Source organism: Ascaphus truei, chromosome 2 (genome assembly GCF_040206685.1).
Source record: "Ascaphus truei isolate aAscTru1 chromosome 2, aAscTru1.hap1, whole genome shotgun sequence".
In the NCBI taxonomy this organism is placed as follows: Eukaryota; Metazoa; Chordata; class Amphibia; order Anura; family Ascaphidae; genus Ascaphus; species Ascaphus truei.
Window position 1 is genome coordinate 110,237,336 of NC_134484.1, and position 22,043 is coordinate 110,259,378.

At 39.8% G+C, this 22,043-nt stretch overlaps 1 protein-coding gene across 3 annotated transcripts in view; it reads right to left on the minus strand.

Annotated features, from left to right (window-relative positions):
* Positions 1-2,221: 2,221 nt before the first annotated feature.
* The window catches only part of UBXN2B (UBX domain protein 2B), a 47,195-nt gene continuing 27,373 nt past the window's right edge, over positions 2,222-22,043 (minus strand). Inside the window, exons 4-9 of one of the 3 annotated variants that reach the window (XR_012798299.1) lie at positions 21,572-21,664; positions 16,971-17,080; positions 14,351-14,488; positions 12,282-12,443; positions 8,041-8,138; positions 5,164-5,251 (exon numbers count right to left, since the gene is read on the minus strand). Coding sequence is in view for 1 of the 3 variants with exons in the window: in XM_075584095.1 (XP_075440210.1) it covers positions 5,089-5,251; positions 12,282-12,443; positions 14,351-14,488; positions 16,971-17,080; positions 21,572-21,664 (666 nt within the window). In the remaining 2 variants the exon portion in view is untranslated. Of the gene's footprint in view, positions 5,252-8,040; positions 8,185-12,281; positions 12,444-14,350; positions 14,489-16,970; positions 17,081-21,571; positions 21,665-22,043 lie in introns of all 3 variants that reach the window. The other 2 variants (XR_012798300.1, XM_075584095.1) reach the window with 2 other exon arrangements.

Consider the following 22,043-nt stretch of genomic DNA (forward strand, 5'->3'; position numbering starts at 1 on the left):
AACAAACCATTGGGGTTACACACAACTATATGCTTCCCACATGCAGGTGTCTCAGTTACAGTGTAATGATATGCAACCTAATATGATATTAGGAGTAATGTTATTTGCAAGAACTGAGAGCCAATACTATGTATGTGAACATGGCTAACCGATATGATGGAGCTCTAACAACTTGATAACATTCTTTATTTACAAAATCATTATGTCCCATTATTTGATGCTGTGTCCACTTCTGAAAGAATAAAGGCAAGTATGTGAGGAGGTATTCTGATTTAAACCATTTTCATAAAACCATTTCAGTTCAAACTTTCTAACTCCCAAGATTGAACAAAGCTATTCATTGCAGCTTGATCCCTGCCCACTTTGGCACTTGTCGACCTAGTTGCTTATCGGAGTTTCTTACCTAGTTGCTTATCGTATAAAGGTTACAGACACTTGCTCTGAGACAGCTTTTAGTCAAGTAATATTGCGAGACTGCTTAATCAAAGTGTTCAGCAGAGTTAGAGCTTCTGTATACTGCCTCCAACTATCAAAATACAATGTTGTTTTTTGATCCCTTGATATAGGTTGCTGCTTATTCCCAAAGCTCCACAATCAGATCTGCTGCTTTGCCTCTCACCCAAACCTTAACCCTCAGTTTCAGACAAGCATTTGCTGCCATCGGTCGTTCTTTTGTGGATACTAAATTCATATTCACTCATCAGCCTGAATATTTAACATTAAAATAATGTAGCATTACTTCTTTCAGCATGCCCGGAGGAAGCCACGGTTTCTCACAAGATTGCCATATACAGTAGGAGACAGTTTTAACTGTCTTAGTATAGGGGTAATTCTACTATACTTCAAAGCGGCCTTTCAGGCCATATTCCACCGAAAACCCCCATTGATGTTGGGGTAAATAGAATGACCTCCTGTATCTACAAGTTAAATTTGAAATCTGTTGTAGCTTGCAAACGGGTATACTGTAACGCTGACGAGTATTCTAAAACAAATCTGGGGCTATCACCAACAAGACCCAGGTACTTGCTGGGTACATGCTGCAACATTTCAGTGACATTTCTGCAGAGACTAATGGCCCATCGAATTAACAGCGGGGGTCCCTGGCAGTCCCAATCAAACTGAATGGGACTGCCAGGGACCCCTGCTGTGTTAATCCGATGGGCCATTGGTCTCTGCAGAAATGTCACTGAAATGTTGCAGCATGTACCTGGATCTTGCTGGTGATAGCCCCAGATTTTCCAAAGCTCCAACTTTTATGTAAAAACACATGCAGGTTTACACGGAATAAATGGTAATGGGACACTAGCTGTAGGCGCGCAGACTCTCTCTCCCGACAGCGACTTTCGCCGTTGCCGCCGGCGTCTTTCGTCACTTCCGGTGGTCCTCTACGCTCTCCGAAACTGGTCCTCACGGCAACCCTACGTGTTTCGAGCAAGTGTCTGTAACCTTTATACCAGTTTCGGAGAGCGCAGAGGACCACCGGAAGTGACGAAAGACGCCTGCGTGCATATCTCACCAGTCTATGTATACATAGAATTGCTAAGATGTACTTCACCATCTTTTGCTTTTCTCTGCTTCATTTCTTGGAGGTGCGCTGATCCCCCTGAACAGAATCTTCAATCAAAGATTTGGAAACAGTTCTTTTCTTCAAGTATCACCCTATCACTAGTTTATTTAGTTTAGATTTATTCATTCTAACACGCATTTTTAGAACGCTTCTTTATTGTGTTAAATCAATAAACGACAAAACTACTGCACACTCTTTTGCAAAATTAATATTTAGTCAACAAACAGCATAAGAATACAGGTAATTTTATAGCAATGGTGGGATCCAACTTGCTTTCCGGTCTATTTATATGCTTTTGTCTGTTTACATTATATTAGAAAAACTGGTTTTAGCTTTTCAGTTTTCATTTGTGGATATAGGAAGAACATTTTTTTGATTGACACTGCTTTGGTCTTACTTTTAGCCGCTATAGTAAATGCGGGATACAGACACTAGAGCCTTATCAAAGTCACCCGGAAGCAAAACACATTTTTGTTTAAAAAAAAAGTTATCCCATGGAAAGCTATGGGATTTTTGTTTCCTTTGGTGAATCTGATGCAGTTTTGTTTGTTTCAGTTTTGACACACTTTTGCTACAAGTATACGTTGATAAATAGGCCCAATTGCCCCTCAAAGGTGTGAGATCTCATGCATGAAACATTTGAGAAACTACACATGAAAGTATACCAGGTTTTTTTTGAAAGGACCATAATTATAAAGAATAAGAGTTGTACAATACCTAAGCATAATTGTTTTAAAGTACATTCCACATTGTTAGTCAAAAGCAGCAGTTGGGACAGGAAAAACATATGTTTTCTTTAACCATACTCCTTTTTATTTTTATTTTACATACAGCATTCAAATGAAAACAATTACACGAAAATCCCATACGTTATTAGAATGAACATTAAGGTTGCTATTCAATAAACTCCAAAGAGAGTACTTTGGCTGCTTTTCTACAAAAAATTAATGAAGGCTGAAGAGACAATGGAAGAACCCCACCCAAACAAACTAATGTAATATCAGGCAAAATAAAAATTAGCCTGCAAATGGGTTATTTTCACAAAATTAAGTATTCCTCCTGTCTTTGACATTTTCACTTAAATTCCCATTATTTTACTTTAGTTGGTTCACACAGGCGCAATGACCAGTAAAGCCTAAAAATACGCATTAAAATAGGCAGAGAGCAGTAAAGCAGCTAAAATACCTGCCAATGATTAAAAACACCTATGAATGAGATCAATCACCTGTTAATTAGGTAAATAGTCTGTAATTAATGAAACCATATATATTATACACAAACAAAAAAAAATTTAGCTAAATTTTGGTGTGCCTATCCCTTTGAGATAGATATATATATACTGTTGCGGCCCCTTTTAACCTCCTACATCCCCGAAAAATTCGGGGATGTTTTCCGTGTGTCATGGACTTTGCCGCAAGTCAACCGCATTCACCAGACAGCGCTAATTGCACTTAACATTGAAAGCGCCCGCGGCGCCCAAACCAGCGGAAAACATGCCGCATCTGCCCGCTATTTAAAAAATCGCGGGGAAACGGCCGCAGGAGGTTAAAGGCGGCCGCCATTGTATCTCTCAAAGGGATAGGCACACCAAAATTTAGCTAAAAAAATATTTTGTTTGGCCAACATTTCGACTACCCAATGAAGCCTTTTTCAAGAGCTTGATAATGCCAGAGGGTAGCCGAAACGTTTGGCCAATAAAATACATTTTTTGCTCATTTTGGTGTGCCTCTCCCTTTTAGATTTGTACAGTATCTTTGAGGTACTCTGATAGCAGTACCCTCTCCAGCACTCTGGTTTATACCAGTTAAATGTGTTTCCTAATCTCTTCACACTGATATAAAGATTGAAAAAGCAAGAAAACCAAATGGTACAATAAATGTGTCTTTACTAGCTCAATGTTTGGGCTTCCATATGGAGCGTTCCCAAAAGGCTACTGAAATGGAAAGCTAGCAAACACACATATATTGTACCATTTGGTGTGCCTGTTTTTTTTTTACCTTTCAACATAGACATACACCGTTTAGTACGTTAGCAGTAGCATCCCCTTCAATTTTGGAGAGAGAGAGAGACAGACAGAGAGACAGACAGACAGAGAGAGAGACGCAAGTCCAGGTAAGGGTCAAGATCTTAGAACAATGGTTTTCAATAACACTACTGTTAAATAACGTGCCTGCGTTTACGCAATGCATTATGCTTACGGGTACAGTGACGTCTGCTACATCTGTATAAGTTTGCCAGTGTAGCCAAATTTATTAACCTCACATATGACCTAAGCAACATGTCCCAAGATGTTTCAGGATTGCCCTCCTGAAAAAAGAGTCTGCAAATCATAGAAATGATTAAATCACAGCCTTATGTGTTGATTTAATATGGGGCAAAGGGTGGACAAGAATCGATGACAAAAGTAGATTTAATAGCGGAGTATTCCCTACAAGCACTGTATTTTAAAGTACACAGAAAAACAAATATTTCAATGGTTGTATGAAAATACCAGTTTCAAAAATGAAAATCCTTCAATACATTACAAATCATACATAATTACCATCTGATGGTACTGTGCAGTCAAACCATGCTTCTTCGATTACTCATCTTCAGCATAAACGTGCTTCCCAGCGTTTCCTTCAGTTCACCAACGGTGCGGCTTGACTGCTTCACAATAAAATGTGTTGCATAGGGGGAATGCCTTAAAGAGCCATAAAGCCAAAACACTGCTCCAGGATTTATCAAAACAAAATGTTCAATTGCTTCCTGTTGGACCATTGTGTTTGAAAAATGTGGTCATGCAGGGACACTTTTATATATAACCCTCTGTTTCATTTAGATATAATTAAGAAAAGCTGACAAAAATTTCATAACACAACTGTATTTTTAGCTGGGTAAGCAGTAAGTAGAAGCTAATAAAGTGCATTTTAAGAACAAGGATTTGCAAGTATAATTTAAGACAACATAGTTAAATAGCTCAATAGAGCATGGTAGTGCTGCTTAGAGTATATAGTATACTGTACTTTCGTAAAACAGACATTTCCAAAAGCCCTTCATAATAACATTTATAAGTCAAGTTCATTATTCTGATTAATTCATTCAACGGAAGACAATTAATAAATTAGACATTTAACAGAACAAAAAAAAAAAAGGAAATAATCAATATAAACAATAAATATAGGCTGGTTTTCTGTGATGAGTCTTATGTAAGGACTAAGCAATACAATGAATATTACAAATGTAAACATTATGATACAGTACATCCAAAATACATGAACATTTGCAATGTGCGTTTCCCCATACTAACAGTGCAGTTCTTCTTACGTCCACTTATATAAATCAGGGCCACCAGTAAATACAATCTTGGAATACCACAAGGCATTACCTAAAAAAAATCCTTATTTCAAGACTTTTAGGGTAAACAATATAAATTAGTTATGTGAGAAGTAACAGTAGGTTCCGTCTGTAGATTGTAGTGATTGGAAGCAGTGAGTGGCACTTAACATATTTTGAAAGCTACAGTCCATAAGAGAGCAGGATTACTTCAGTCGTTGAAGAATAACAGTGTTTAGAATATCAGCTTCTTCCAAAGTCTGGCTTTCGTCTGTTAGTTCTATATTTGGAAATGTAGTCACCAAAGCAAAATCAGACTGAGCATAATCCTGTCGACACTGGAGTATAAACTGTCGTATATCCATGATTCTAGTGGAGGAAACAATTTAAACAAAAGTTCCTATAAGTGAACCAGTCTTATCTTGAAAAATACAATAGTCCCAAAATATTTAGACAGCTTACTTCTACATCAGTGTAAATATCTGTATTATACATCTGCCATTTATGTGCCCATGCTTCCAGTTTATCCAAGTGCTTCTGTAAAGTAATTACATCCTGCTTATATAATTTTCTGACGTCACCAAAGATGGAAACTTTGCTCTCTATGCCAACATCAAGGTAATACTAAAGAAGTTCAAAAGCAGTGGCCCCAGTACTGATCCCTGAGGTACTCCACTTACAACTTTAGCCCAACCTGAAAAGGTTCCATTTATGACAATTCTCTGCTGTCTACCATTCAACCAGTTTTAAATCAAGGTGCAAAATTTTACTTGATTTGATTTTACTTGATTTGATTTTGTACACTAACCTTGTGTGGTACCCTATCAAGGGCATTTTGAAAATCTAAGTAGACCACATCAACTGCATTGCCTTGGTCTAAAGTTCTACTTACAGTACCTCATTCAATTCATGCTATTGCTAATATTTTTTTTTATTAAAAAGGTATTACTGAATATTATCCCTCAATAAATCTCCAAGTTGCTTCTCCACTATTGGTGTCAGGCTTACCAGTCTGTAATTCACCAGTTGTGATTTAGCATCACATATGCTTTATGGCAATGCTATGGTAGTGAACCTGTGGAAATGAAGCAGGGGCGTAGCTATAGCCCGTGCAGCCCGAGCACAGCCCGGGGATCCGTGCTCTTGGGGGGGCCAGCTCTCCCCCCCTGTCGGCGGCCCGACTCCCCTGCCCACACATTAATTCGCTGCAGTGGGCAGGAAGCACAGAGGGAAATCCCTTCCTCTGCAGGAGGGCGGGGCCTGGATCAGGGGGTGGAGCCCTGAGATACACTAGGGACGACCGAGGGGACATTCCTTCCTCTGCAGAGCAACCGTAAGTGGGCGGGGCTTAGGTCAGGGTGCAGGGCCTCAAGTAGTGCAGTGTGGGACTGGAGCTGAGACAGGCTGGGAAATATAAGAGGGAGGAGAAGGGTTAAATTGCAGAGGTAAAAATAGACATGAAAGGGAAGAAGACAGAAAAGAGACACAGACAAAAATACAGAGAAATGCATAAGAGAGAGAGAGAGCTCAGAGCAAAGAGAGAGAGAACAAAGAGACCAAAGAGAGATGAGAGAGAGACCAAAGAGAGAGAGAGAGAGAGAGAGAGAGAGACCAAAGAGAGAGAGAGAGAGAGAGAGAGAGAGAGAGAGAGAGAGAGAGAGAGAGAGAGAAAGAAAGAAAGAAAGAAAGAAAGAAAGAAGGAAGGAGAGAGAGGGGGCAGAGAGAGAGAGGGGGCAGAGAGAGATAGGAGGGAGAGAGAGAGAGAGGCAGGAGAGAGAGGGGAAGAGAGAGAGAGAGGGGCAGAGAGAGAGAGAGGGGCAGAGAGAGAGAGAGGGGCAGAGGGGGGCATAGCGAGAGCGAGCAGAGACATGAGGGGACCCTGCATTTTTGTTTGCCCGGGGGCCCGTACATGTCTAGCTACGCCACTTAAATGAAGTCCTTAAATACACTAAACTGGCTATGACTGAACTTGGCTCTTTAAGAACTTTTGGGTGCATGCCATCGGGTGCAAGGTGCTTTCTTTAGCTTAACTTTTTCAAGCCACACCCAATGTTGGTTAATGTTAAGGCTTCCACTTATATTATTATTGCAAATGACTCTTCCTTGGTATATACAGAGGCAAAGAATATGTTTAATACCTCTCCGCAATAATTTGCCTGTCCATCTCACAATCAAAGGGTCCTATATTCTCTTTTCTAATCTTTTATTATTAATGTACGTGAATAACTTTTTAGGATTGAATATGGAAAAAGGGGTAAAGTCACAGCACTTAAGGATCACAATAGGCAGTAATTGTGATGAAAAGTAATTTATAGTAACGCCTACAATCTGATAGTGGTATGTACATATATCAAATAATGCACTTACAAAGAGATAAGCCACCCATGCAGCACAGGTTAAACACAGAATATGTATCAAAATGTTAAAAATATCAAGCAACAGTCCTATGAAGCTCTGTGAACACTCAAAATAGGACAGGTTACCTATCCGGAAAGGTGCCTAGACCGTAATCTGATTTGCTAAAAGTTATACCGGGCTCTGTTAGGTGGGACAGAATCAAAAGATTAAGGCAGAATCCCACCATTAAGATGGGACATATTCGGACAGTAAAGCAGTCTAATGTGTACAGATAATAGTATCTTCTCTCAGAGTGTTGAGTGGAGGACTAGGCAGTCTAACAGGTCTACCTCCAAATCGTTCTCCATCATTCTTTAACTTTATCATTGGTGTCAACATGTACCGAGACAGACGGGTCAATACCAGCCTCTACCAACAATCTGTCAATCATGAAAATTTGGGGATTTTTCGGCAAGATATGAAGAAAAATAAAAGGGGTCCCGTTTTTTCGGAACACCTCAACACAGTGTGTGTGTGTATATATATATATATATATATATATACATATATATATATATATATATATAGTATATGTGTACATATATTCACACACACACACACTTTATGTCATTATTTTTTCATAGTTTATCCTGTTAATATTGGTTAAAATGTATAACATAACTGGATTTAATTTAATTTTTAAAGGCCCCGGTGTTAAGAAAAACAAACTCCAATATTGACATTAATTATTTTAAATCAACACCCGACTAGCTTTAACTTCAATCATTCTCATAGCCTTTAAGTAAAATTTTATTGCTTACCTTGACAAATTTAAAAAGGATCTATCCTGGACTACTACTGAACTTCTCACACATTGTTTACCTCTTAATATTACTTGCTGACTCTGATGACATCTTTCCTGACAGGCGAACAGATGAAATTAAATGAAAAATATTTATTCAAATCTGTTTAAAAATAAAATTGAAAAAGAGTTCTTAAGATGAAATTAGTAAAATACATGTAAAACCTTTTTAGGAATATTTATAGACTATATACTGTATACACAGTACATTAAATGTTATTAAAATGTTTTGAAAGTTGAGCATTCCATTGGAGTAAAATATATAACAAAACACTCTAAAGCTTTTTTAAGCATCAGAAAAATACCTGACGAATGAGGTGAGATGATGGATGATTGTTTAAAACTAGCAAACACACAGGTGTAGATCTTGTCATTTTAAATGACAACCTCCAGCCTCAGTATGTCTCTAACTCTATTCATATATCTCCATCTCTCCTTCCCTCACCACTTCTCAGCTCACATGAACTCCTTTCTTACCTGCGTCCTCTGACACCACACAGCTATATCCCCTACACTAAAACACACCCCTACAAATCATCCTCACACATCCTCTTTCTATCCATGCTTCTCCTCCTTGCTTCTGGGGATATCTCTCCCAATCCTGGTCCCTGCCTTATTTCTACTTGCTCTCGTGCCAAATGCAATCTCTACTCCTTCTGGTGTTAACCCCTCCAACCTCATACCCATCCCCTGCCACCCTCCCTCCTCTCTCCCTTTCTCCTGTGCCCTTTGGAATGCTCGCTCCCTTTCTAACAAGTTCCTCTCTGTGCATGACTTCTTTCTCTCTCACTCCCTGCTTCTCTTTGCTATAACTGAGACCTGGCTCACTCAGTCTGACTCTGCTCTGGAAGCTTCCCTCTCCTACGGTGGCCTTTCCTTCTCCCACACTCCGCGCCCTGATGGCAGGGGTGGAGGCGTGGGGCTCCTGCTCTCCTCTCTCTGCCGTTACCGAACCCTTCCTATTCCCCCCTCTCTTGCTTTTCCCTCCTTTGAGGCTCACACTGTCCAGATCTTCTCTCCTCTCCCGGTCCATGTGGCGGTCATCTATCGCCCACCTACCTCTACTCATTCCCCTTCTGCCTTTCTCTCTCACTTTGAATCCTGGCTCTCTTTCTTTCTCTCCTCAGACTCCCCTGTTCTTCTCCTTGGGGACTTCAATTGCCACATTGATGACCCCTCTCTCCCTTGGGCTTCCCGCTTTATTTCTCTAACCTCTTCTTTTGGCCTTCAACAGTGGACTGCAGCCAGCACCCACAAGGATGGTCACTACTTAGACCTGGTTTTCACTAAAAACTTTTCTCTCTCTGATTTCTCCATTTCCCCTTTTCCTCTCTCTGACCATCACCTCATCTCATTCTCTCTATCTCGCTTCTCCCCTTCGCCACCTCCATCTACCCCCCGGTTCTGCAGAAACCTGCGCTCTATTCACTTACCTGACTTTGAGTCCACTTTAAGCTCCACCCTCTCCTCTCTCAGCTCTGCTACAGACCCTGACAACCTGGTCAGGAACGACAACTCTGCCTTGTCCTCGTCTCTTGATCTACATGCCCCGCTTTCTCTCTGCCGCACTCGCCCTTCTAACCCTAGACCCTGGCTAAACTCCCACACGCGCATGCTGCGTTCCTCCACTCGTTCCTCTGAACGCCTCTGGAGGAAGTCTCACACTCTCGCAGACTTCCTTCACTACAAATTTATGCTATCCTGTTTCAACTCTGCCCTCTCGCAAGCTAAACAAGCCTATTTTTTTGCACTAATCAACATGCACAAGTCTAACCCACGCCGACTGTTCTCTGTCTTTGATACTCTACTCAAACCACCCTCAGCTGCCTCTCCTTCCTCCATCTCCGCTCAGGACTTTGCTGACTATTTTAAGGAAAAGGTGGAATCCATACGGCAGAACATCCCCTCTGTTTCTTCCTCCCATCCAACACCTCTTCCTAACTCTCCTCCTGCCTTCCTTGACTCTTTTTCCACTGTCTCAGAGGAGGATGTGTCGCTGTTGATCGCCTCCTCTCCCTCTACCACTTGCCCTCTTGACCCCATTCCCTCCCATCTCCTAAAACCTCTTGCTCCTACTATAATCCCTACGCTCACACACATTTTTAACTCCTCCCTCTGCTCTGGAACCTTTCCATCCTCCTTCAAACATGCAACAGTCATACCATTACTCAAGAACAACAAGCTTGACCCTACCTGTCTTTCTAACTATCGACCTGTCTCCCTCCTGCCTTTTGCCTCTAAACTCCTTGAACGTCTTGTATTCTCTCGCTTGCTCCATTTTCTCAACACCTATTCTCTCCTAGACCCTCTACAATCTGGCTTCCGCTCTGCTCACTCCACCGAAACAGCCCTCACTAAAATAACTGACGACCTCCATGCTGCCAAAGACAGAGGTCATTACACTCTGCTCATATTACTCGACCTCTCTGCAGCATTTGACACAGTGGACCACCCTCTTCTCCTCCACATTCTCCATACTCTAGGTATTCGGAACAAAGCTCTATCCTGGATCTCATCCTACCTCTCCCATCGTACTTTCAGTGTCTCTTCTGCTAACACCTCCTCCTCCTCTATTGATCTCTCTGTGGGGGTACCCCAGGGCTCTGTCCTGGGACCTCTTCTCTTTTCTCTGTACACACTCTCTCTAGGTGACCTAATAACATCTTTTGGGTTTAAATATCACCTCTATGCCGACGACACACAAATATACTTTTCAACACCTGTCCTTACACCTGCTGTACAAACCAAAGTTTCTGAAAGTCTCTCTGCTATATCATCCTGGATGGCCCTCCGCCGCCTTAAACTCAACATGGCTAAAACAGAGCTCCTCATACTTCCTCCCAAACCTGGCCCTACTACCTCCTTCCACATTACTGTTGGACCTACAATCATTCACCCAGTAGCCCAAGCACGCTGCCTAGGGGTCATATTCGACTCCTCTCTCACATTCGCCCCTCACATTCAAAACATTTCTAAAACTTGTCGCTTTTTCCTCCGCAATATAACAAAGATACGCCCTTTCCTCTGTTGCTCGACTGCTAAAACTCTGACTCAGGCCCTCATTCTCTCCCGTCTTCATTACTGTAACCTCCTGCTGTCCGGCCTTCCTGCCTCTCACCTGTCTCCCCTACAATCTATCCTAAACGCTGCTGCCAGAATCACTCTACTCTTTCCTAGATCTGTCTCTGCATCTCCCCTCATGAAATCCCTCTCCTGGCTTCCGATCAAATCCCGCATCTCACATTCCATTCTTCTCCTCACTTTTAAATCTTTACACTCTTCTGCCTCTCCTTACATCTCATCACTAATTTCTCGTTATGCACCATCCAGACTCTTGCGTTCTTCTCAAGGATGTCTTCTTTCTACCCCCTTTGTATCTAAAGCCCTCTCCCGCCTTAAACCTTTCTCACTTTCTGCCCCACACCTCTGGAATGCCCTTCCCCTCAGTACCCGACTAGCACCCTCTCTATCCACCTTTAAGACCCACCTTAAGACACACTTGCTTAAAGAAGCATATGAATAGCACTGTGGATATTCTGAACACGATACATAAAGCTTGGCCCCCTGCAGACGCACTTACCAGAACTCCCTCCTACTGTCTCTGTACGTTCTACCTACCAATTAGACTGTAAGCTCCTCGGGGCAGGGACTCCTCTTCCGAAATGTTACTTTTATGTCTAAAGCACTTATTCCCATGATCTGTTATTTATATTATCTGTTATTTATTTGATTACCCCATGTATTACTACTGTGAAGCGCTATGTACATTAATGGCGCTATATAAATAAAGACATACAATACAATACAAATGTCTGCAAAGGAAATAGACTATATTATACAGTATAAGACAAAGATCCTAGACTTGTTTAATAGGTAAGGTAATTATTCCGCCAATTATATGGTGCACATTTAAACTGCCTTTTTAATGAAATGTTTTTGTTTGGTTTGCTAAAAGAAGAGCAAGAAAACAGAGGAACACATGGGTTTTAGATCGTTTAGGTGGCAGGTTGCCTGAAGTGATTGAAACAGATTATTTTATGCTGGTTGGACAAATCTGTATCTTTTGTCACTCTTCAAAGAAGCCCCACAATACAGATTACTGCTCATAAGTAGTGAGCAGTCAAGTTACAGTACCATCCTTCTAGTTTCAGGTAATCTATAACAAACTGTAGAAAGGTGTATGACTGTATTTGTTCTTACCTGTGTGTGAGGTTAAATCTTTGTATCAAACGACTTCCATCAGCTAGTCTTATCTGAATTTTTGTTGTTTGCCCATGTTGATCAAGTTCAACCTCTGTATTAAGAAATGCCTTGTGTTCTTCTTCAGGAGAGGAAGGTGTACTAATTATTTCTGGAGTAAGGCTGCTCATTTACATATATATAAATAAAAAAAAAGTTTGTCAGTGTTACATACAAGATTAACTGTGCAAACAAATATATTCAAATTCAACAAATGGCTGCGAAACACATAGCGCATAAGGATATTGTCAGTGTCATATTGTCATTACTGGATCTATTTTGTTTCTACAGTACTACCAGTATTAAAGCGGCATTCCAAGAAGGTGGTTTTATTTTTAATTGATTTATTTATTTTACATAGATTGAAGCAGGGGGTCTCCGGAGATGAACCATTCATTTCAGCTCCGGGGACTCCCTGCTTCCTGCGAAGGGAATGCCGCTAGCCACTTCACTAGCAGGGTTCTCGTAATGGCACAGTTTCAAAGCTCTGTGCGAGCCAATAGGAAGATGTGACGTCATCAGGTTCGGCTTCCTATTGGCCCATGTGACGCGGGAGCTTTAAACTTTGCCAAGAAAATGGCAGCCCTTTTGGAGGTCTGTATCTCAGAAAGCAGGAGGTCCCCAGAGCTGCAATTAACGCGGTTCATCTCCGGGGATCCCCTGCTTCAAACCCACTTTAAAAAAAAACACGAATTGCTCCTTTAATGTGTAAGGAACTAAAGTTTGAATGCTAAAACATGGATGCTTTAAGAGTTAATTTGTAATTAACTATACTGTTGCTAGAAGTGTTGTATTTTGTAGCATTTGTAGTATGCTGGCACTGGAGACAAATGTTTGGTCTTTAGATCATTCAGGCCAAGTCAATACGCTCCACTGACTATTACAACAATTTTCAGCGCTGTTTATCCAGCAGTTATTAAATCCCCCAAAATATTGCTCAACCAGTGGTTTTATGTACCAAAAATTACTTCAGAAGCTCCCGCATCAAGGTAAACAATAACAGCAGATCTACCTCTGTGTTGTAAAGTTACATTAAACAGTTAAGACTACTATGCTGGTGATCTCTACTGGTGTTTTAACAGTTTGCCAGTGCGTACACAAAGTACTGATCTGTATGGTAAGTAGGTATATGTTGTGTTAGCGCACAGAGAACCTAATACAAAATATTTGTTTGATAAACAGTACAATATTGCATGTACAGATATAGCCGGCGTTATTGCCCCCGCTGGCACGCAATAACGTGTAAACCACGCCCCTTTTTTGTTCGCGCTAATCATTTCACAACGGTGTCTTCTTCTGCTGGCGCTTTGTGTGTGTCCCGCTCAGTGCCGGATTTACGCATAAGCTAATTAAGCTACCGCTAAGAGCCTCATGAGGGACCTTAAAAATAGAAAAACAAATGTATGCATTTCAAGTTTTAAAATTGGATGATAAATAAAGAAGATATGTGAAAAAGAAGATTCTCTATAAATATGGACATTTTCATTCAAATATAACCCTAAGCATCATGTGCACCAAAAGTGACAAACATCGCAGCTTATCATTTGAAGAAATCATCAATGACTTTGCTCTCCAAAAATCATTAAAGACAATATTTTAACATTAAAATGAATGTGATGTGCAAACACTGTTCATTTTAGCGTTACATCGTCACCTTTGTATATAACAATGCTATTATAATGCTTTCATTCATTTCAGTTTCATGTTTATATTTTCTATGGTCCCTTTACTAAGAATAATAAATCTATTTCTAATTTTTGGGGCTTCTTGAACTTGACACAGTTTAGGGCCTCAGAAAGTCAAAGTCCGGCCCTGATCCCGCTACAACGTGCCAGTGGAAACAATAACGCTTGCTACTGTACATCTATAAATCAGTTCGTTTCTGTAACCTTCATTTTGTTGCTGAATTTGAAACTTTGTGTCATTCTTAAACATGAGGTTTCCGCAATACGGTCTTACTTCAATGACACTGATAAATCGATGTCATAAATCATACTGGAAATATATTTTTTTTAAATTACATTTTATACCTTCCAAGCTTTTGTCCTTCTCCGCTAAAAGCCTTGAATTTTAACCTTGGTTTAACATATTTCTGATCCTGATGGTCTTCCATGTCTAAATTGACCTGTCTTCCATGAACCAATCGCTGAAGCTCCATGGGAATTTCTCTATGAAAAACAAAAGATATCCAAAGAAATTATTTTCTGACCCTGTGTTATAGGTACAACGACTAACAAGCAGGTTAGGTTTTTAAATTATTTTACAAATGTTCAACATATCTGAGAGAAACCCTTTGAGTACCGGAGGGCGTACACATTGCAATCACGCAGCATTACTGATGATGAAGCAGAAAAATTCTCCTCTTTTGCATCCATTTGCAGGCCACAAGGGCGTAGAATGCAATCTCCTCTAGAAAACTAGCAAATACTGTAGCTACTACATCATGGGGCCCATACAGTGCCAGGCCCTATTATGTGCTAGCTATGTCATTAGGCACCCGAAGGGTAGTTTTAGCTCCAGGAACCCCTGTTTGCCAAGATGTTTACCTTTTTAAGTGCCGGTGTTTCTGGTCCCTTTTGGGAAATCGATATGTCTACCACCAAGCCTCACTTGCACAGGCCACTAAGAAGCTACAATGTCATCAAAGCATGACAATGGGACTTCCCATTGGATAACAATGGTGGGCTTCCTTAATGTTACTTTACCAGCACATAAAAAGTTAAATATCTCAGGAATCAGGGATCCTGGTTGCCAGGAATAGTAAAGTTCAGCACCAGAGGAGAACCCAGTTCTGATTCTTGAACAAAAAAAAAAGTGTATGAGCCGGTTTTTGTACCAGGTGGATAAGATGAGCTTGTGTTGCCTGGAAGGCATGTGCTACCATTAGGCCAAGTAGGGAGACAAGTAAGTCTGGTACAATACTGCTGAAATTTTAAGCTTTGCGTTTTTGCCCATCTACAAAACTGCTTTGAACTGCAAGATGAATGAATTAATTTCTGAATGAATCTTAGAAGCTTGATCATGTCAGAGCAGCCAGGGGCACTGATTAACTATTTGCTATATATGTTGATGGCATAGTTACTCTATGGAAAACATATACAGTATATATAAATATATATATAAATATATATATATATATATATATATATATATATATATATATCATAAGGAGTTTATTCAATAATTTGCCCTTTCCATAATGCACAGTGTCTGTGCTATAGATATTCTATATTTTCATAGTAAAAAATATACGTGGAACAGTTAAAGAAAATCACAGTGGTTACTGTGTCCAACTTAGGATATCCTTGTGTAACATGCAAAACTCTGTCCTCCCTCCTCCAAAAAAATCCATTTTACTGTACAAATCAGGCGCATACTGTATATATCATATTTTCAGCATGTTATGTGCAAAAGCCACAAGCACTAGCAGGACTGTGTGCAACTACTCTTACCTAATACAAGCGACAGACAATAGGGGCTATGTATAAATACTTGAGTTTTAAAAATGATTTGAATAAGAGTGTATTGCATCAAAAAAGAATTGTTATATCCTATAATCATTAGAAGCATATGTTGGTGTGTCATTATTATGTTTTCTTATACTTTGTATGGCGTGTGTCATGATCATACAGTAGAGGCAACGTTTATTCTAACATTTGCCGTAAACTAGCCGGGTTAAATTCTGGGTATGTGCTGGGTATGTGCTGGGTATGTTCTGGGGTAGTTTGAGGCACGTTTAAGGCATTTCTGCATTGACTAACGACCCATAGGATTAACACAGCAGGGATCCCTGGCAGTCCAATTCAGTTTGAATGGGACTGCCAGGGACCCCCGCTGTTAATCTGATAGGCCATTAATCAATGCAGAAATGCTGGGGCTAGTTTAAGGAAAGTTTAAGGCATGTATTCAGAATGTACCTGGGTGTTTCCTGGGTTTTTTGGGGAATTGCCACTGGTTTTTGTTCGAATAAGAGTTGCCTCTACTGTACATATGAATGCATTAAGAATTGTTTGCTTCTATTTGCATTTGCTTTAACACCAAGAAGAAATTGACCAACAATGTTGACGCATTTCTGACACATAAAAGTGGCTTATGCTTGCAATTTGTTTTATTCATGTCATTTGCATATGTGCGCCACAGACAACCTCCAAACTCAGCCTCAAACTCCATTCCTTAGTGTTTTCTTAGTGAAACAAAGATGACATGCACACAGCATACCACCTCCATCTTATACATTGGTACACCAGGACGTGTGAAATTGTTACTCTTCTGTGATTCACTTTAGCAACAAAATTCCTTCTAGCAACGCTTTATACATTGGCTTGCTTGTGCGAAAGCAGGATAATAATTCTATTTAAATAACACAGTTTAAGTCAGAAGCTGTCAATTTGATTAAACTTTGAGAATGGGTGCAATCAATCTTTTACACAAAACTCTTAATTCAGAGTATGGGTGATATATGAATTTGCACAGTTATCATCACCAAACAAAAGATAATTGATACTATACTGTAGTCTCGTGGTGAGATAAAAATGATGCAGCTCTAAAAACTCTAAAATATATATTACATAATCATTTTCAGAAAAGTAAAGGCTTCTTTTTTTTATATCAAATTTAGATTTAGACATAAAAGCAATGAATACAGCTTACCCTCTCTTGATGGATTCCAGAAACTGAGAATTTATTGGATCTGTGTAAGCTCTCAGTTCTCCATCATCTAAACTGAACCCATTGCTCCAGAGTTTTAGCAAAATTTGAACCTATTGGAAAAGAATAGGCCAATGTTACCTTTCAATATATTTAACGTACAGTACAGAATGAAAGTGTATGAAGGTAATGATAATATGGTAATGTACAAATTATTTTTGATTTTCTCATTAAATAATCTATATTATGAAACTTTGATATGCCTATGTCCCGTATAAAACTACTATATAATACTAAAGACACACAGGCACTTTTTTTTTTTTTTAAATAAAGCATTTGGACTTTCACTGTTAGTTTTCCCAGACACATGAAAAAGTTCATGGACACTATAACATTGGCACCAAATCTGCACAGGAATTCACAAGTCAGTGGCACTAAAACAGACTAATGCCCTTGAAATTGTCAATTGGCCTTGACTGAGTAATCAATATTGCAGTTAAGTGATAAGAACTGCAGAGAACATGTAACCTTCAAAAGCTCACAAGGCTAAATGCATGATGTAACTATTTAACAGTAAAACTGTATTCTCATCAATTACACTATAATATATATATATATATATATATATATATATATATATATATATATATATATATATATACACATACACACACACACACACATTAACTACGTGCATAATCAGGTACTGCTGACATACATTCAACAATTTAATGTATGATCCCTAAATTCCTCTCCTGGCTTTCCCTCCCATTCCAGATCACCTACTGTACATACAGCAGTTCACCTGCTTGCATTAAAGGCTCGCCTACTCCTCCCTACATAAAGTATCAGCTTTGATTTCTAGCTTTGCCTCTGATCATCTCCTGTGCCCTGCTCATATTTGTCTGTTTTCACCCTTTCCAACTTCACACCTACCAACCATCATGGAGGGAGAGAAAGGAAACAGTGTGAAAGGGATGGACAGTGAAAGTGAAAGGGGGGGGCAGTGAGAGTGAAAGAGGGGGAACATTGAGACAGAATGGGGGGGGAGGGAACAGTGAGACAGAAAGGGTGGGGAACAGTGAGAGAGAAAGGGAGGAACAGTGAGAGTGAAAGGAGGGGGGCAGTAAGAGTGAATGTGGGGGAACAGTGAGAGAGAAAAGGGGGAAACAGAGAAAGGGTGGGAAAAGTGAGAGAGATCAGCACACACACAGGGGAAAAGCACAGAGGGCGGGGTGGAGAGAGATGAGAGAGAGAGAGAGAGAGAATAGAGATCAGCACAGAGAGAACGAGGAGGAGAGATCAGCACAGGGAGAGAACAGCAGAGAAAGAGGGGAGAGAAATCAGGACAGGGAGAGAAAGCGGAGAGATCTGGACTGAGGGAAGGGATGAGATAAGTACAGAGACAGGGGGAGGGGAGAGAGCAAGAGAGGAGGGGATAGCAATACATTTTTTCATAGAGCCACATAAAAATAAAAAATAAGGAGGTAACATATATGAATAGCAAAATTAGCTCAGAGGAATACTGTTATGTACAATATTGCTAGAAAGATTAACAAGGAAGGAAAAAAAGACGGTGTGAACAGCGCTAAATGTTAAAACAGTGAGTGGATTACCCTAGTGAAATTGTCCCTTAGTGCCTGGGCTAGGCTGCCTGGTAGAAACTGATTGTACAATCAGATAACAGATAAACAGAAAAAAAGAGAAACCGGCGCCTTACAAGTCCAATGATGACTGATAAAGTCCTATAGATGAAGGGTAGTGTCCATACAATGATTCAACTGATATCAAGTGGTGAAACTCCCTCCGTGGATGGATGAATATGTGGAAATAATTATTTCCACATATTCATCCATCCACGGAGGGAGTTTCACCACTTGATATCAGTTGAATCATTGTATGGACACTACCCTTCATCTATAGGACTTTATCAGAAAGATTAACAAGCCATAAATCATTGTTTTGACATTAAATTGATAAGGTCATTGAGTCATTATATCAAGGCATTGTGCGACTATTTGAAAGTCATCTGACAGTTGCTACATGCAACAATAAGAAGTATTCGCTAAAAGCCGTCTAAAGCAGACAAAGCATAACATGTCAAAGTGCATTTTAAAAGCCATCACACCCCCAAAAATGTATTAGTTAAACCATTGCATGCATTGACAATGCACATAGTTGTAGCAAATACTACCAGTAAAGTGAATGCTATTAAGCAAAGGAAATATTGTTCTTTTATAGGTCTACACAAAATCAAAAGAAAAAAAAAAGCCTAAATATAGTGTGTGGTCACCCATCTTCTTTGATACATGTAGTGCAGTGTTTTTCCTAGATACATGGACTCCAGCGGTTCATTAAAGTCACTTTACTGTCTTTTTACTGAGAGTATTATTCAAAATGTGTCACCTCTACACTTCAGATGTCTCACATGGGTCTGTAAAACCACCTCTCTTTTGCTACTATAATGGGTCACAAACATGACATATAAAGTAGACTGAAGTTAAAAATGATGTCTGAGTCAGATGTATAAAATTGTACTAAATTCGAAATTACACAATTGCCTCTGTGGGGAGCTGCCTTAATTAGTTCTCCAATCCCCTGACATGCCTGGACTCTCCCCAGCAGCTGTCCTGGAATCCTGATCTAATTTTGAGGAACCTTAACCCCTCACAGGCATTAGGTTATTCTGGTGAAACAATTTATTTTGTCCTCCCATTTTAGGCCGGACCTGATATACCGACAGATTTGGATAAGATTTTTGCAAGGCACACTTCAGGGGAACCCTAGTGAAGAATCTAAACTGGGATTGGTACCCTTGGCCCATCACATGAACTAGGGTCAGTTTCAGTCGGTGGAGAAAGCTATACTGTATGTCCTTTTGAGAACAATCTCTGACCCAACCTCAGAATGACTACTGTTTTTATATCTGCTTGAAGATGTTGTGGTTTGCTTCATTTTCACATGGCCATGGCTTTTCAACTATGTGGAATACATGCTGTGGCCCCACTTAGCTCACTCGAAGCAGTCCAGCGCCAATCCCATGGATCAGCTTCCAGCACATGCTACAAGAAAATGTGCCTGATGAAGATCCCAAGCTTCACCATTGCTGTAGTTATCTGCAGAGTATGGCTACTGTTACTTGTCTACGGCTGGCAGGGGTCATCTACTGATTATTATTACTTGATATATTTATTGCTTTCTTTTTGTTTACCTCGATTAACTGTAAGTACCTGAATCTAGTGTATCGTTGTGGTTATTGCTTTGTTCCTTCGTCCTTAGAACTGGTTATCTGCCTGCCTCTCTCCATGGGTGTAATCCAGTAGGCAAAGACTGTAAGTACCTGGTGTTTGCAGCTCTTGGTAGGGTTACCAGTAGGGACATATTTCAGGGTTAAAGAAGCTAAATTGGGATAGGCACTCTCAGGCCATCACAAAGACATAAGGGAAGTAAGGGAGTTTTATTTATTTATTTAAAAATTTAATTAATTTAAAAATATTTTATTTTGTCAAAACTATTAAATAATTAGGAAAATGTGCAGTTTTATTTTTGACACTTATTCTGATTTTTTTTTTCAAATTAATTAAATTTGTTATTCTTTTTTTCCTACTATGCAGATATTTATAGTGATAAATATTGTTATGACAATACTTTTCTTGATATCAGTATTGTGGGATAATCCACACCATAATGAACAGAGCAATATGTTTTTACTGATCACCCACCACAAAAATGAAGCATGCTTGTTTATTCGCTGCTAGTAATAGGCATACATTGAGTTCAATGGGGAATTTAATCCGAAAACAGCCCGATTGGCAACTTCGTCGGACATAGAATAAGTCCCCAAGTATTTTATGATATGGCAAGGTAGTTTATGGAGCCAAATTTTTATTTTTTCAAGTAGCAAACCATTCTATTTGTAACCAAAAAAAGCAATAATTCGTGTATTTCGTACTCAGAGTTTAAACGTATCCAGAACAAATCAAATGATTATCTACATACTTGGAAATGGTGAGTGGATATCTGTGTACTGTACATGTTTTGAAGAATGGGTTTCTATGTATCAATATCAAAGTGACAATTTGTGAACTGCCTCTGGGCAAAACATTAACGGAATAAAATATCTACATTCACAGTACAATCAATATCCTAGGTTTTGTACTTCCTAGAACAGTGGTTTACAACCTTTGTTTTGGTTAAGGAACCCTATAATTATATTGTGAAATTCTGTGGAAACCCAATCCTCTCTAATAGCGTATCTAAGATCAAATGGATTGTAAGGAACCCTAATGAAAGCTATTTCATTTTCACAGGGGTTCACATTTTGTCAACTGAAATGTAAAGCACTGAGGCAGACAGTCAGGAACATGGGCAGCCCCCTCCCGCCTACTGATTTCTGAACTGTGGAGAACATAGGGGGGTTATTCAATAAGCGTTGAAGTGGACGAATGCGAGAAACTATGCTGCACACAGATAATGTGCATGAGACGGAAAGCAGACGATAGAACAAACAAGATGAAGTGAAGGTAGAACAGGCCGACTTTGCAAATATGTTTAGATACAAATGTGAAAAACACAAATATTATTTTTTAAAGGGAATCACTTACATCTCGTCCCCTTTCAAAATGTTCATTGCAACTTATGTATTCTGATGGCTTTTGTGACGAATCACCCAATTTGTAAGCACCGCCAGTAAATGACTAATAAAGAATAAACACCATTAGCAAACAAATGAAAGTCACACATTAGTAAAATACATCTAATAGAAATCACAAACATTAATTAACAGTATCATTTGCTTAACTTTAAGGCAACACATCAATTAGGAGGTGAGCAGAGTTATGTTCAAAAGCAGCATAGGGCGGGATATCAGGGAGCACAGTAAACCAGGAGATACATACACGCACCTTCACGCAATCAAGTACCCCTGACGAAGCAAACTGATTGCGAGCGATCTAACAAGAGAATCCCGACGGTCTACTTCATCACGTGTGGACGTGGACCACGTGAGTTGAGGAACGCGGAAGTGCCGGCGAGAGAAACAACGCAGGGAGCCGACAGCACACCAACTCCGATGTA